The 15,930-nt window shown below is 39.2% G+C and overlaps 4 protein-coding genes and 1 long non-coding RNA gene across 8 annotated transcripts; 2 read left to right on the top strand and 3 right to left on the bottom strand.

Annotated features, from left to right (window-relative positions):
* Window positions 1–4,175, bottom strand: LOC125981829 (palmitoyltransferase ZDHHC20-B). Of its 2 annotated transcripts, XM_049741863.2 has the most exons (13): window positions 4,040–4,175; window positions 3,101–3,127; window positions 2,934–3,028; window positions 2,714–2,834; window positions 2,049–2,118; window positions 1,929–1,961; window positions 1,714–1,834; window positions 1,473–1,605; window positions 1,248–1,374; window positions 1,087–1,173; window positions 912–991; window positions 789–835; window positions 3–696 (listed from the first exon to the last, which is right to left on the bottom strand). In XM_049741863.2, exons 1-12 carry the CDS (start codon window positions 4,155–4,157, stop codon window positions 792–794), a joined length of 1,056 nt encoding a protein of 351 aa, XP_049597820.1. In that variant the 5' UTR covers window positions 4,158–4,175; the 3' UTR covers window positions 3–696; window positions 789–791. The 2 variants fall into 2 exon arrangements, with proteins under 2 accessions (XP_049597821.1, XP_049597820.1); XM_049741864.1 differs by lacking the exon at window positions 3,101–3,127 and having other exon boundaries at window positions 1–696.
* Window positions 2,659–5,920, top strand: LOC125981846 (uncharacterized). The gene is made up of 6 exons (XR_007486180.1): window positions 2,659–2,740; window positions 2,954–3,063; window positions 4,770–5,255; window positions 5,355–5,515; window positions 5,609–5,683; window positions 5,772–5,920. It is a non-coding gene; the product is annotated as an uncharacterized lncRNA (long non-coding RNA).
* On the bottom strand, window positions 4,272–9,617 carry LOC125981830 (choline-phosphate cytidylyltransferase B-like). 2 transcript variants are annotated; one of them, XM_049741866.2, is made up of 9 exons: window positions 8,511–9,617; window positions 7,436–7,737; window positions 6,647–6,746; window positions 5,988–6,104; window positions 5,757–5,908; window positions 5,603–5,681; window positions 5,318–5,460; window positions 5,050–5,238; window positions 4,272–4,954 (listed from the first exon to the last, which is right to left on the bottom strand). In XM_049741866.2, the coding sequence occupies exons 2-9, from the start codon at window positions 7,514–7,516 to the stop codon at window positions 4,766–4,768; spliced, it is 1,050 nt and encodes a 349-aa protein (XP_049597823.1). In that variant the 5' UTR covers window positions 7,517–7,737; window positions 8,511–9,617; the 3' UTR covers window positions 4,272–4,765. The 2 variants fall into 2 exon arrangements, with proteins under 2 accessions (XP_049597823.1, XP_049597822.1); XM_049741865.2 differs by lacking the exon at window positions 8,511–9,617 and having other exon boundaries at window positions 7,436–7,547; window positions 7,616–7,872.
* On the top strand, window positions 8,601–13,902 carry lipia (lipase, member Ia). Its single transcript, XM_049741849.2, has 11 exons — window positions 8,601–8,715; window positions 9,167–9,252; window positions 11,084–11,454; window positions 11,554–11,662; window positions 11,774–11,875; window positions 11,946–12,035; window positions 12,113–12,280; window positions 12,452–12,541; window positions 12,703–12,811; window positions 13,218–13,388; window positions 13,477–13,902. Exons 2-11 carry the CDS (start codon window positions 9,177–9,179, stop codon window positions 13,559–13,561), a joined length of 1,371 nt encoding a protein of 456 aa, XP_049597806.1. The 5' UTR covers window positions 8,601–8,715; window positions 9,167–9,176; the 3' UTR covers window positions 13,562–13,902.
* Window positions 13,903–13,940: 38 nt separating this feature from the next.
* Window positions 13,941–15,879, bottom strand: si:dkey-71d15.2 (SH3 domain-containing kinase-binding protein 1). 2 transcript variants are annotated; one of them, XM_049741876.2, is made up of 5 exons: window positions 15,587–15,879; window positions 15,121–15,218; window positions 14,815–15,053; window positions 14,679–14,742; window positions 13,941–14,594 (listed from the first exon to the last, which is right to left on the bottom strand). In XM_049741876.2, exons 1-5 carry the CDS (start codon window positions 15,732–15,734, stop codon window positions 14,556–14,558), a joined length of 588 nt encoding a protein of 195 aa, XP_049597833.1. In that variant the 5' UTR covers window positions 15,735–15,879; the 3' UTR covers window positions 13,941–14,555. The 2 variants fall into 2 exon arrangements, with proteins under 2 accessions (XP_049597833.1, XP_049597834.1); XM_049741877.2 differs by lacking the exon at window positions 15,587–15,879 and adding an exon at window positions 15,487–15,569 and having other exon boundaries at window positions 13,942–14,594.
* Between the last annotated feature and the right edge of the window lie 51 nt (window positions 15,880–15,930).

Genomic DNA, 15,930 nt, shown 5'->3' on the forward strand with positions numbered 1-15,930 from the left:
TTTATATTTAAGATTTGTTCTGTTATAGCGACAGCTGTTGTAAAAGCGCTATACAAATAAAGAGGTAAGGTTATAAACTTACAAACAGTATAAGGAAGTAATTTACAAATATTGATAGTGTCGTTCAAGTTGCTAGTACATACGTGTTAAAAGTCTCTGAAATGACACTTAAGGTATCAAGTTAAACTTGATTTAGTTCTCACGCCTAAAGCTGAAATGATAAATATTACTTAATAAATGTGATAAAATACAAAGTTAAATGCTGTAAACAAAAAGAAATCCTTTCACATTAACTGAACCCAGTTTAAAAAAAAAAAGTGATTCATTGTGCTGAATCTTCTTGGACATATTGCACATATGGTTGGCAGCATTCATCTCTCCTGACCCATTCAGTGTGTACTGACGCTTCACAAACATGAGCGCTATTCAATGATGCTAGTATAATACTGAATAGTATGGAAATTTCTTAGTGAAGTAAAATATGCACACTGGCTCAGAGGGTAAAGCCCTACCAGTTTGTTGTTAATGTTTTTGGACCACAATTAATGCAAACCTCTGGATCAGACTGCTGCAGTCTAAAAAAAGCCCTTGGAGTACCAAGTAGCAAAAAAAATATTGGGAGTGTCAAAGTCTAGCTGAGGACAGAGAATGGCTCCTGTGGACATTGCTGATGGTCAAGGCAGCGAGTGAGGTCAGCTGAATGAGCAAATAAAACAATATATTAAAAAAAAAACAGGAGAAAAGATAAGAAATAATAATAATAATAATAATTCTCCAATTTGATTTACCTTCTATGGCTCACTTTCCATGGCCACCGACACTATTTGGATTCCACCTAAAAGAGAAACACAGAATCCAAAATACAGATGCTGCCTTTTTGGAATGACATGAAACTTTTTTCAAAAGCGTACCATTCTCCTCCTTGTTGTCATTCACTTTGTGCTGTGTATCGTGGGCCAGTCCATTAGGACTTAGTTCCTCATTAGAAAGACTGCAATTGAAGCCACATTGATGATTAAAGGCAAGGCGGGGGAAAAAAAAAACAGACAACAAACAAAATGCTGGAAAAAAAGTAATTCAAATAACCTTTTGCCATTTTGTTGCAAGACGCTGTTTGCCTGTTCAGGATCTATGTGCACCAGTCTGGTTACAAATGAATGCCCGTCGCCCAGACTGACAAAATAGAGAGCTATTAAACATCTTGTATTGATAGTATGTGCTCTTTAAATTTAGAACTGACATTTTACCTGGTAAAAACAGGGAATATAAAGCGCTTGGCTTCATCCCCAAACACCTCGGCAACATTTCGCTTGAAGCCGAGAGAAAATCCATTTTTGTCTGGACCTTTCACAAACACCGGGGCCCTAAAAGCCTCTGTTGGGGGGGAGGGGGGGGGGGGTTAGGGTTATCGTGTGCAAGCGTGACATCAGCAGTGACTGTCCCACTCAATAATGCAAAAGCTCCAAATGTACCTATGGTGGTCCTGTTCCTGCCTACAAGCCAGAGATGGTAGCTGAAGAGTGATAGGATGCTGATGAAAAACAGTGCTGCCACAAAGAAAAGGAACAATATGTGGAATTTGGAGTGCGTGTTGGGAAGATGTTTCTATGGAGAAGAACACAAGGACAATTACTGACCCTCAAATTAAATGATACAAATTTGTGAGACACACCATCATCACTTTATTTGGAAAAAAGAAGTGTCTGTACTTACAGTCCAGAATTTGATGAAGTACTGGACGACGGTAGCGCATATGACCCCGCAGTAAAGCGAGGCATATGCCAAAAACAAGACAAAGAACTTGTAGTTCGAGAAGCCAACACAATTATTCACCCTGAAAAGAAATTGGGAGTGGAAAATCACACTTTAGCTTAAAACCTGACAATGACTGATTTATTTATTTACGTAATTAAATAGAATTACTGTACCAGGGACAGTGATGGTCCATTTTAAGCACACACCTTATCCAATAGAAGCAAAGCGTCATATAAAAAAATAATTTTAACACTACTTTGGTTCAGTCAACCACTCCTAAATGAAGTACTCACATCTCACAGGTGGAGCAATGGTGACAGCGGTCAGGTTTGATTCCCTGGCAGAGGCCGCAGTATCGGATTGCTGTAGGGAATTGAGGAAATTAACGTGACATTTTTTTATTTTTTAGATATTACAAAAATGTAATTGATCGTTAACACAAAGGACTATATTTTGCAAACCACAGAAGGACCCGCAAATTCTAAATCCTAGTTTCTAAAACATGAGTTACTTCCACCATTAATTACTCCCTACTATATTGTCTAAAAATAAGACAGAATTCTACATGTTGTTGTTGAATGGAACAGCCTACATGTGCCCAAAGAGGAAAAACAAGCTCACGTGAGTCCAATTAGCCCGTCTGTTAAATGTTACTCTGGCTACACATGAACCTGCTGCCCCACAGCAGGAAAACACAAGCGCTCTAGATATTTTTGAAGGAAATAAATTAGTCATTGGATTCTCATTAAAATGTAATTTGCTTATAATTTTTTTGCCAACTTCCTTTTGTGATTGCAGCAAGTGTGTAAAGATGTTAGTGAAGGATAAGATGACTAATGACAAATGGTGTGTATATGTGTGTGCGTGCGTGCTTCCGTTGTTGCACACTCCCTGGTGGTCTATTGTTAAACCAGCCCACAATGCAGTCAGTATTTTCAAGCGCAGTTAAAAGCCTCACCTCCTCCTGCTGTGCGCGTGTAGACGGGTAAATTCCTTGCCACTTTCTTCAGAATTTCCTGTTGCATCTCCGCTCGTTCTTCTCTTTCAAACATTTCTTTCTCTGCTCTCGGCAAGGTGAACTGACAATACAAGACAAGGGCCGTATTTCGCAAACTGTACTTCAGAAATGTGAGGCAGACATACTTCTAGTGAGGTGTGACGATTAAAACAACTTTTACCACTTTTGATGGTTGGGCAGGTCTGGTGCAGATGGTCTTCCAGTACGACCATATAAACATGAAGAAGAAAATGTGGAAGATGACCAGGTAGCTGACTGATAAGAGGAAGCAAAGATGAAGCAACACTAATGTACGTAAGTTAAAAAGGAACATGTATGGTCACTTACTTCGCTCTGCATTGTTTGTGATTGTATCTACAACACATGCACAAAGGAAGGAGACAAAGTATTAGTGAGTGCTCATCAAGAATGCATAAATTCACATCTGCCATGACACGACACCCCGTCCTGGCACCATGTGGCAAGGGCCTGGCACCGCTTGCAGTGACCCCCCCTTACAATAAGACAATGAGAAGGACCTTTGTTGAGAAAGCAGAGACGCCCCTCGCCTGACTAAAATTCATCGAGAGCAGATAATGGTATCATCAGTTCTAAGCTGGCAGTTAAAAAGAAGCAATCTGCAATGGACACTGAATGCTTTTCAGTCCTGTCTCCTTGTAAATGAAATCAGCCTGCTTGTTTGAAAAACAAATCTAATCTATCTTACTTATTAACCAGTTGCCTTAATGACTGTTTTATGGCTGCAATAAAACACACAGAGAGAAAAAGCCAAGTATAACACAAGGACACGGGCATATATTTAAATTCACTTCATCATATTTAAGTCGATGGAAAACCTATTAAAGATGCATTTTTAAAAACTCACTACAATGTACTGGAGTATATTTCAGTCAAACTGATTTGTTGGAAGGAAAAGAACATTAGAATAAAATGCACGCTTTCAAAATTGATCTAAACGTGTACCACACAACAACTTATTTTACATTCTATAGCTAGGAAAATAATATTGACGAGAAGGAGGCATAGACTTCTTGCAAAAGCTACATTTGTCTAATTACAAGAGCCTTTGCATTAATATTTTTAGTAAGTGAAAGAACAACGGAAGAATAAAAAAAATTTAAATGACTGCAAACATACTTCTTCAAATAACAGCTGATAAGTTGGCAACCGGGAAATTGTCAACACAAGCGCACATTCACCCCCACGACAAATAAATGTGCACGCAAATAAAAATAAAAAAAAGCAAACTAAATAAATGATACTTACAAACACAAAGCTCCACAACATAAGCGTAGTAAGACCAGCCAACGACCAGGTTAATAAACAGGACAGGTATCCAGTTAAGAGCCCGTTTGCAGCACCTCAGCGTATGAGAGGGCGCCATCTTTAATCTGTATTGGTCCGTCTGTGGCAGCGAGTGAAGTCATGACGTCAAGGCCATGCGAGGTGAGCACTGAAAAACTACAAATCCCAGACACCACAACGCTTCTGGCTTTCCTGTAACTAAATATTTCTAGTTTTCTTTATTTTTTTTCACCAATACGTTAAAAAAACACATTGACTGCATTATGTGCCTACAATTAAAAACATAAATTATTGGTATCCATACAGGGAAATTACTGTACAATACTGTAGATGTGAAAGTAAACTGCATTGGATAGTAATGTTTAATCATTTCATTTAATAATTTGAATTTCTTTCAATTCATAACCAAAATTGCAAATTATCTTCACTTTTGATAACTTGATGTATTTCAACAAATTGTATTTCAAAATAAAATTATCACTTTTGCTTTATGAAGAAAATAACAAATATGAATGTCTTGCACTTGTATTTAAATAAACCAACAATACATTATTTTGATGACAAGATTGAATTAAGTCAATTTGAACACCTCAACCATATTTAGAATCATATTTAAAGAAAGACCCAACGTTGGGAAATTATTTTCCAAATATGTGGGGGTAGACTTGACTAAGACGTGTTCCCATTTCAGGTGCGGCGGCGAGTGGACGGAGAGGCAGTAGGTGATGTGGAGGCAGGAGAAGTTCTGGACGAGGATGGGGAGGAGTCAGGAGAGCGTGAACGCATTCTGGTAGGACTGCTGCTGGGGGAGCCACGAGGGGACGAGTAAGGCGACAAGGCCTGGAGCATTCGTCCGCTGTGCTCCTGAATAGCATGCTGCACAAGGACACAAACAACAAAAACATGGAGATTGTTATAATGCTTCAACAGTCGGTTTATCTTATGTGGATTAAATGTTAACGTAAACATACCCAAGCACCATCTGGTCCAAAAAGCTCCAGAAAGTTGCCAATGAATTCCCGTGACTTCTCTTCCCACTTATGGATGAGGTCGTGGCTCTTCTCCTCCACTCGGTACACAAAATGTTTGGACTTCTCCTCAACTGTACGGACGGTCTCTTTCATCTTGTCCACCTGGTTCTGAAGGCGATATTTCTTCTCCTGTCATGGACACAAAGGTGATTGATTTCTGTTCAGGTGGCAATAAAGTAAAATAATCAGTCACGTATTTCGGCCTTACGTTAATGAATCCAACGTTGAGCTCCCGGGCCGTGTAGCCTCTCTGCAGGTTACGTCGTACGTAGATGTCGTAGTCACGCACGATGCGAGTGATCAGGTCGGACGTTGAGATGCCCTCTGTCCTCTGGGTGGCCACAAACATTCCTGCCACAATGACACACGAGCCATCCAACCCCCATTTTTAACAGTAAAGTCACAGGTGAGCTGAAGCCCAAAACTTGTTCGTGCTGCTCAACCATACATAACATGAGAACATGAATAACACTGCGATATTTTGAATCCTCACCTGCAGCCTTGATGTGCTTATAAACGTCCTCTGATCCAGCAGAGGTGTAAGGGATGTCATCATGGGCCACAAAATCGATCTGTAAGTATCACACAGTAATCTGAAAAACGCCCAGCGAGAAGTGGCTTGTTTTTACAACTGCACGACCTTTGACCTTGTGTTTCGTCAGGAACTCCGTGCTGAGGGTCCAGGGAGCGTCTCGCACCACTTCGTCGACATAGCGACAGTGCCTTAATGCGTCGTAACGCTCGTCTTCGGTCATCACCGTGTAGCCCTTAAATTTGTGTGTCAGCTCATCACTGCACACTTCATACAAGCAAACACGTTCAATGGAATTCTGTTCTCTGTTGATTAGCTGAAGGATTTAGAAAAGAAGCAAGCTTACCTCCCACAATCAGGTGTGTGTTGGGAAACACATTTTTGGCCTGCATCAGCGCACGGGCGTGTCCAGAATGGAAAAGATCAAATATACCATCAGCGTACACCCGTACGGGCCTATTAGCTACAAGACAAGAAATGTGAAAGGAAGAATTACATTTTTGGTAATAATACCTGATGGTGCCAAAAACAATACAGACTATCTAGAAATTGACAGCTTGCTGTAAAATGATAAATATGATGATAAATAGTACACTAAGTCAACTTGTATAGTAAGTCAACAGGAAAAGTAACTCAAACAATATAGAAATAAAATCATACTGCATATGCAATAATTCAGTTTGAAAAAAATTAATTGAAACTTCTGACTCATCCTTCCAGGATTGTTTGTTTTTCAACTGAACCGTTTGTGTGTAGGTCGGTGTGAGTTACTGATGGTGTAGTGGTTCACTCAGTGACAGTGGGAATGTTAGTATAAATACAAAGTTGAAAATGGATGGGCAGATGTGTGTGTTTTCAGTTCTTTATTTTAATGTGGAATTTTGAATGATCCATTAAAATATAATTTTTGAGTTTGAACTTTGTGTAATAGCTGCTGTAAATAAAAATTTGTGATCAAACCAAACGCAACAGAGAATATTTTGTAAAATAGATATCAATGGCAACCTGGTGTGCCCCTCTTCGCCTGAGCAATGGTCAACTTTTCATGGGGGACGTCTGAGTCGTAACCAGTCGACTTGGCAAACGCAGCCGGCTCCCGTAGAGCCTGGAAAGTCAATAAAAACAGTGAGATCGTAGTACTGCCACAGAAAATTATGCAATTTTTCTTCTTTCACAAAAAATATTTATTACAAATATATCTTCAGAATTAGCTAGAGCTTCCTGTGAGTGTATCAGCTAATACGTGTTCATTTAAACAGACCAAATTTCATGCTAATTTCAAGTTGGTATTAGTAATATAGACCATTATTTCATATTTTTATACTTCTTGAAGTTGTAACTTTTGTTTAAGGTTGGGAAACGCTGCTTTAAAGAGCCACCGGTGGGGCAGACTGTGGACGTGTGTGGACAAGCAGTCGAGAATCCGGAGAGAAACCGGTCGAGCTTTTAAAAGGTTCCCAAGATGCATTCAACGTAAATGTCGGACTCACTTAATAAACAAAAATGTGTGTCACTGGGAAAAACAAGTTTATATTTTTTAGACCACCATGAATAATGCAAGCAATCACTGAGGCTCAGTACATGGACTTTGTTTTGTATACATGTAATCTCACACATCTTTATCTGCTGTGTCGCTTGTTTGTTTTTTAATTCTTATTTCACGCTACTGCTTGTGTTCTGTTAAACAAATAAAACGACTTTTGGTCATATTTTCATCACCAGTTTTTTTTCTTCCTCATAGCAAACGAACAAAAGATGCATTGAAATCAAGAGCCACGGGAAGATGCCTTTTACCCGGCCTGAGGCTCCTCTTCGTCTCTGCGGGGCGGCCTGTTGCTGGTTGTTGCTTCCTCTGTTACGTCTCCTTCCTGCCATCTTGTCAAATAGTCTTGTGACAATCCTGCACCTATGTAGTAGCTTTACTAAAGCACAGCAGATATGTGGAAACCTCTATCTGGCTCCAAGTATGCATACCGTTCCCTGGCCACAGCCGGACCCTGATGACGATACAATGTAGTGAGCAAAGTTCAAGCCGGTGTTCATGTCGTTAATGACGTCCGGTCGACTCCCCATATCTCCATGTAGACAGCGCAAGACTGTAATAAAGAATTACAAATAAAAAGTATCAATCTTGTGAGCAATTCATCAGAATGTATTTCACATTTTGATGTGTGACAGAGCAAGAAAAATGCAAACTGTGAGCGGCTGCACAGTCTTTGGAACCAAACACACGTCATGCATTGTTATGTAATTACTCTTTGGATATCGTTGGAATGGTTTATAGTTTTTAAAGGGTAGTTTTGATTTTATTGCTTGTAAATGTTTGACAGTGTAAAACTTGTCACATATGCGTTGTCAATCCTTGACAAAAAAGAAGTCAAGTTTACTAAACTATTTATAGGTCATACAATACATGTTTTTGTGTGTGTGTGTTTTTTAACTTGTTGAGCGGTGCACACATATAGTACCTCTCGGAATTTTGGCCAAAAAGTTAATCTCATCATATTTGCGTTGATGATTGAATTTTGAGAGATTTTTTTTTTTTTGGGTAACTATTCCCACATGTAAGGGTCAAAAGTAAGCATCCAGTACATGGGGTAAATTTAAAATAAATATATCATGTATATTAAGAAAGACGGAAAACTCTCCCAAACCCATCTGAGATTTTTTTTTTCTCAGAATTAAAAGTATGACTTTTTATATGCAGTGTAAGCAGGTGCATTTCAATAAAAAACAGATTTTTGCAAATCAGTTCATAGGGTTAAACTCGTCCATCATATAGATTATATTATGTCATGAGAATGAATTTGCAACGAGAGTCTAAGTGAAACTTAGCATGTAAATGAATGTACAGCAATAGTGCACATACCAGGACTAGGTTGGCAAGAATGCTTCACCTGCGAGCACAATGACCTGGAGCAAGGGGTGTGGCCCTCCTGGTGAGAGCTGGCGGGCGGGACTAGTATCTCTCGCTCCAGTAACTTCCTGAAGTGAACAGTGCCACAACATGTAGGGATACAAGCACAGGATAGCCTTCTAGATTTGAAACCTTGGACTTCTTCCCTACAACTAAGGTAAGACTAATGAAGTTGATTCTGAGGGCTTGACACTCAATTCCAGTCCTTGATTGTAACTAGGAATGTGTACATATGTAAAGAAGCAAGTCAGAGATTGAGTTCTGCTCATCTCCATTTAATTAATGTCACACAAGACCACTGCTTCAAAAGAAGGACCGGCCGGCTCTTTGACGCTGACAAAAGTTGGTCATGCATATCCTGTGTGCCAACATAGGAGGGTCAGTAGATGAGTAACTAAGTTGGTCTTGCCTGCTGCCAGAGAAGAAATGTTTACAACTTTGAAACTGCTCTCTTATGGGACAGAAAAAGAAAAAAAAGAATAGCAGATAGGGGAAAAAACTAACCTCCGAGTTCTGTGGAGTGAGGCTACAGGATGTGTTAAGCATGTACTTTATTTGTGATGTTATTTGCAATGAGAGACTCCAAATCTCTGTATTTTAAAATCCAGATTAATTTACATGTGGCTGACCTCAATCATGTCCCCGTGGCCATTCCTGACACTTCTCTTGGCAATAACTGCAGATATATGCAAAGGTAAGGTTCGGTGAGTGCATTCTTAAATATTGGTATTATATCTGTGACTACACTTTTGACAGGGGAAGTATGACTGTACTGCAATTGGGAAAGGGGTTCAGAGAAGATACGAGGAAGTGAAAGTTTCACTAAGACACTTAAAGTTGCTTAGTGGGAAAACAATTGTCACTCATTTGTCCCCTCTTCAGATGAGTTCAAATTTTCGACAACTTTGTCAACACAACAAGTAGTTTTGCGAGTATTGTGTGCCGCCAAGTCACACCGGTATTTTTAGAAGTATCACCAAACGGGACCATTTTAACTCTGCAGCACAACCGAACGACTCCAATTCTGTCATGTTTTCATATTATAGTAGCTTTTTTTATCTAATTGGTTTTTTTTTTGCCATGACTGATGATTATATTTACTGACTTTCTATTATTTTCATTAGACATATAGCTAATAAATAAAAAATATTGACCATGTTATGTAGGCTACATAACATGAGGTCAATATTTTTTATTTATTTTGATTTCACACTATACATCTGGATTTATGCTTTAGAAAAATGCTCCAATACTAAGACACGATACCACCATCATGGATGTCTCCACACGGGCGGGCTATCCTGGAGTTTCAAAATGTAATGGCACTATCAAGTATCGATTCTTTGTATCGGCAAGGGCATCACTACTTAATAAACAGGATGGGTCTATATTATCTCTATTGTATTGTTTTTCATCAGACTTCAGTCACAACTGCAATTTTCCCTTAGGGAATGGCAAACAATGACGTATAATCATGCCTCCACTTTACAGTTTCTGAAAGGGACAAAGGTCTCTTTTATAACTCATCTGGCCCCTGAAGGCCTCATCTTGGTCTTGAACACAAGTTGTAATACAATAACTTTTCGGAGCGTGAGTCGGGTTCAGCTTCAGCTGCGCAATAAATACAAAACAAAGTTTCAAAAAGAAAAAAAAGGATGGGAATCAAAACCTGCTTTGTATCCAGAAAGTTACAATTCATTTGAATTACTCAATAGGTTTCGTTTTCCACACGTCAGTCTCTTCCAAACAATGACATCAAACTAATGCGTCAAGTATTGGTGGAATGAACACGCAACTGTGCAAAGGAATTCCAGAGCAGCTGTACAATACATTTCAAAAGCGTACCCGATCATTTGTGCTTTAATTTCGGAAATGCTATGTATTGTGTTAAATTCTTTTATAAGTAGTGACCAATTATAGTAATATTTAATGCTATCTCGGTGTGCTCCGTCATTTCTTTCGAAAACGTCAATCCAAACAAAAGATGTATGGTTCTTATGATAGACAACTGATCAGATATGAAAAAAATATCAACACTAAGTATAATGCCTTCATCTTTGATTTGAAAACATGATGTGTCTTGCATGAGTCTGTGTATTGTTGTTCCAAATTTGTGGTTACTATCAACTTGACATTATGCGCCATATAGTCACTTGTCCTCATGATGATTCTCACCTGATTCATCCGTGGTTGCTTGTGTTGACCACTACGTATACAAATTCCCGTGATACCACAGTGTGTGTGTTTTGTTTTTTAAATTGGTCAATAGTGCATTGGAAAAATAGACAAACTTGACATTATGCGCCATACAGTCAATTGTCCTCATGATGATTCTCATCTGATTCATCCGTGGTTGCTTGTGTTGACCACTACATATACAAATTCCCATGATCATCCCACACTGTTTTTTTTTTTTTTTTAAATCGGTCAATAGTGCAAATAGACGAATATGCATGTTGAAAAGGGAATTAAATCTGTTCTCTTGAATTACACTGCAATGGCTGATGTCTTTGTTTCTCCTCCAGCTAAAGGATGTGCCGACTTAACAGATTTAAATCTGGCTCACGCGATCATCGGGACCAGCGTCAAGATAAGATTGCTGCTTTTCACCAGGGACACAATACACTGCGGCTCGCTTCTGTCTCACACCAACTTCTCGGCCGAGCCTAACTTCAACCTTTCTCGAGCCACGACCTTTGTCATCCACGGGTTTCGGCCCACGGGCTCGCCCCCCGTGTGGGCTCACAAATTGACAGAACTGCTTCTGGCCAGAAATGACATCAACGTCATATTGGTGGACTGGAATAACGGAGCTGCTAACTTGAATTATTACAAAGCGGTGGAGAACACACACAAGGCTGGAGAAAACCTCACTGCCTTTCTTAAACTGATGAAGGTACCATGTGGATTTCTTTTCACACGACACTCATCATCATACAAAGTGTCGTCTGACTTGTGAAGGCAAACAAAGATTTTTTGATGCGTCATTTTACAGGAGCACGGTGCCTCTCTGAGTGATATCCATATGATCGGAATAAGTCTTGGCGCTCACATATCTGGTTTTGTGGGCGCTAACTTGAACGGCACAATTGGAAGGATTACAGGTGAAGCATTTTCACTCCATCCAATGGTCTGGGCATATTGGGGCTACTTTGCTGCCTCGGGGCACAAATCATACGAGTCATGGTTTCTAACACTTAACTGCATTTGGACAGCCCTGGATCCTGCAGGGCCCTTGTTCACCGGAACTTCCCTGGAGGACCGTCTGGATCCTACAGACGCCCAGTTTGTCGATGCTCTGCACACAGACATTGATGGTAAAACAAAAAGAATTCATTTGGAGAAGATATCGTGTAATGTTGCTTTAACATGCTTGTGTTATTCCAGCCTTTGGTTACAGAGAACCTATTGGTCACATTGATTTTTACGCCAATGAAGGAACAGATCAACCTGGCTGCCCTAAAACCATCTTCTCAGGTAACCTCAATTCAGTTATTTCAAATTCCTTGAAAATGTGTTGACAACACTCCACGCTCTACTTTTTTTTTATGTAGGAACAGAGTACTTTAAATGTGACCATCAGAGATCAGTGTATCTCTACCTTGAGTCTTTGAATCAAACTTGCAGCAGCAGGGCCTTCCCATGCGCCTCGTTCAAGGATTTCAGGGATGGCAAGTGTACAAGCTGCACGCAATTTGGGGATGCTGGATGCCCTGTTTTTGGTAAATACGTACGTTATTGTGCCTATTAGTTACACCCTAATGTAATACTATACTGGTTTATGGCAATAGGAAAAATAGAAAAGTCAAAATAAGACATTTGACAAAGTAGATTTTGCGTTGTCTTTTACATCCTTAGATTGTATTGCATTGATGTTTTTCTCTCCAATCCAGGTTACAACATCAACAAGTGGAGACACATTTTGTTGAAACTGGGCCAAACCAAAACTTACTTCACCACAAATGACAAGGCTCCATTCTGCAGTGAGTATGATGAGAATGATTCAGAAAAGATAACAGGATGGGATGTTTTGACATAAACACGGCGACATGTTTACATTTCCACAAAGGTCAGAATACGTAGTAATATGAATCTGAGTGTTTGTCTTTGCCGAAGTGTCATTTGATGGAATGTTGTCTGCTAGTGGCCAATTACAGACTGGATGTGGTGGTATGGAATGAGGCGGAACACTGGGGTTATATCACTGCTAAACTTCACGGCAACGGTCCAGATGCCGTGGCATACATTGACCGGTAAGTCTATAAATGAATACGCCTAAAATCAGGGGTGTCAAACTAATTTTTTTCACAGGCCGCATTGTAGTCATAGCTTCTTTCGGAGGGCCATTATGACTGTCAACCCAAATAAATGTACGAGCACCTCATATTATATACAGTAAAAGCTACAAAATAAACTGACAAATAACTCGTTTTCAAATCAGAGTAAAAACTGGTCAAATATTTAAAAAAAAAAAAGATATTAAAAGTGAAGACAATTTGCAATTCTAGTAATGACACACGAATTTGATGCACAATTTGTTTTCGCGAGCCACATAAAATGATGTGGCGGGCCGTATCTGGCCCCTGGGCTTTGAGTTTGACACCTGTGGCTTAACTGATTATGAAATATTGGCACAACATTCCTGTATGTTTTCAACAGAGCAGCCAAGTTCAAGAAGTTCACAGAGACAAAGTTGTTCGCACAGTTTGACAGCGACCTACCGTCAGTGACCAAGATGTCTCTCATGTTCTCCACTGGGAATATTTTCAAACCCAAATATAAACTGCGCGTTCTTTGGATACGTCTCACACATCTGGAACGGCACGACAGGTATATTTGTGGGATACTGATCTGTTTGCAACCTCGCTGTTGTTACAGTGGCTTAGTTGACACTTGTTTGTTCACCTGTGCACCTCAGGCCTCTGTGTCGCTACGACCTGGTTCTGGAGGAGGGCAAAGAGGTCTCCTTCACCCCACTTCCCTGCCAGGAGTCCAATTTCTGAGGCCACACACACAATGTGCCGCATAAAATGTACTGTCCGTCTGTCTTTTTCCAGCGATTTGGTTTGATTATCTGATGCCACTGAAAAGTTTAGTTCTCAATCAGATAAAATCCCCTACAGATATTATCTCACATAACAGTATTGTTTTTGTAACGTGAAAGTAAACATAATCACTGCCTCATCTGCAACATTTTGACGTTTAAGTGCCATTTCACAAGACATGTATTTTTAACTGACCAGCTAAATATATATAAAATATATATGTATATATATATATATATTATTTATTTGTGTGGATGAGATTATACTAGAATAACAATAAAAAATATTTCATTTTACAATGTTTTGTCTTTAATGGATGACAAGCAACTCATTTCACAGCATTGTTTGCTCACATTTGAAACAAAATATATACAGTATCATACACTCAAGAGCAGTATAATATATATATATATACACAATAGTATATATTTTTTAAATGGCTTATTTGAGCATATTTACTACTGGCTTCTTGTTTCAAATCAGTACACAATAAGACATTTCATATGGATGATAAATTTCTTGGAAAACAAAAACAGGATAAAAACACTCAACATAAAATAAAGTGACATTGGCTCATTTACGTATCCTTGGAAACTATTACTAATAATAATGATATTTTATATATTTTAAAACATATGTCAAATGTTTTATACTAAATGTAATTTCACAAACGTACAGATATTAGGTACATCTTCACAATCCAATACAAAATTATAATCAAAATGATGCCTCCATGGTAATTGATTAGCATTATCATGAAGGTATACATATATATTTTTTTTTAAGTGGTTTGCAGTATTGTTGTACTGTAATAAACCATGCTGATAGCTGTTCTTGGTATTTTAGTTATTTATAGCAATTTATACATGAATGCTCAACAGCTTTCCGCATGGTGTAGTTTAGTTACACACCACAACAAACTACAAGCAAATAATCATTTTTAGAATTATTGTCATTTTGACATGTGCTTCTTCATACGTTGTAGCTCCATCTAAAAAAATGGAAAAGATAAAACCATGGATGGCATTGCATGGATAATCAAAGTAGTAAGTGAATTGATGCTTTTGTTTCTTACCTGTAAGGTCAAACGAATTCTCTTCTCTTCATCCAGCTCACTCATCAGAAGTTTAATTTCTTTGCTGGAACACAAGATAATGAGCGCTGTAAAACAAGCTTGCAGGAAAATTGTGTCAATGAGTGCAAATGCCTACTTGTGTTGAGTCTTCATCTGTTCAAACTGCTCCCTCAATTCTCCCAGCTCAGACTGCAGCTGCTCCAGTTTGGGTGACGAGTGTTCTGCCGGGCCTCTGATGGGTCCAGGCTCGGCGTCGAAGTTCAGGCGGGGGAGAACGTGGACTTGCCTGGCGTGCAGGACGGCGGAGAGAGCTTTGGGAAGCAGCGGCGAAAGGGATGCAGATGACTGCGTGCGAACATGTCTGGGTTTATCTGCCTGTGAAGAATAGAAGACCCAAAGTAAAACAATTTCATCTGATTTTTTTTCTCCCCCTAATACTTACAGTACGGGAAGCTCCATTCTGGTTTGCTTCATGGGAGTTTTGTTGTGGCATTGGAGAAGTCACACGTAAATTCCTTTTATTTTCCATCAAGTTTACACCTGATGGCAATGCAGGGTTTTGAAATAAACGCTTGACCTATACTGCATTGAAATTAAATATCAAATACTGCACATACATTTATTACTGGAATAAGATCAAACATACCATACTGTATTTAAAACATTATTAAGGACAATGTTTAGTCATATGACGTTTAAGTAATGTTTAAAGAGACATGGTAGGTACTGTAGTTATTTGCCATTTGTGTGTTGTTACCCGAGGCCATTCCTATTCAGCACATACACGTCAATAAAAAGTCTTTCAAACTTTTCCAAATATCAATATGCACAGCGATGCTTAGTATTGTGGTTGTAGCATTGGACTATCAGAGTTTAGTGTACAGAGTTAAGTATACACACACACTTACCGTGTTTAGCAATCCTCCCCAGTGAGATACAGCAGCATCTGTGGTAACTCAACACCAGCCATTGTGGCCTGCTCAGTGTTTTGATGAGGGGTGCAGCATTGAGGGCTAAGTTTAGCACGGGGGGCGCCACCCAGCACACGAATATCATGAGGACATGGTATGAAGGGTATCTCCAAGTGAAGGGCAAGCAAGTGGTTTTAGGAAGGGCTTACACAAAAGTAAAAGGAGATAGATCAAGATTTATGGTGTTGGTCAACATTTTGAACTGGTAGTCCACTGCAGAAGATCATCATTCTTGTTAGAAAGCTCAAAGTATGGATAATTGTCCAAAAAGAATAAAACAT

Source organism: Syngnathus scovelli, chromosome 15 (genome assembly GCF_024217435.2).
Source record: "Syngnathus scovelli strain Florida chromosome 15, RoL_Ssco_1.2, whole genome shotgun sequence".
In the NCBI taxonomy this organism is placed as follows: domain Eukaryota; kingdom Metazoa; phylum Chordata; class Actinopteri; order Syngnathiformes; family Syngnathidae; genus Syngnathus; species Syngnathus scovelli.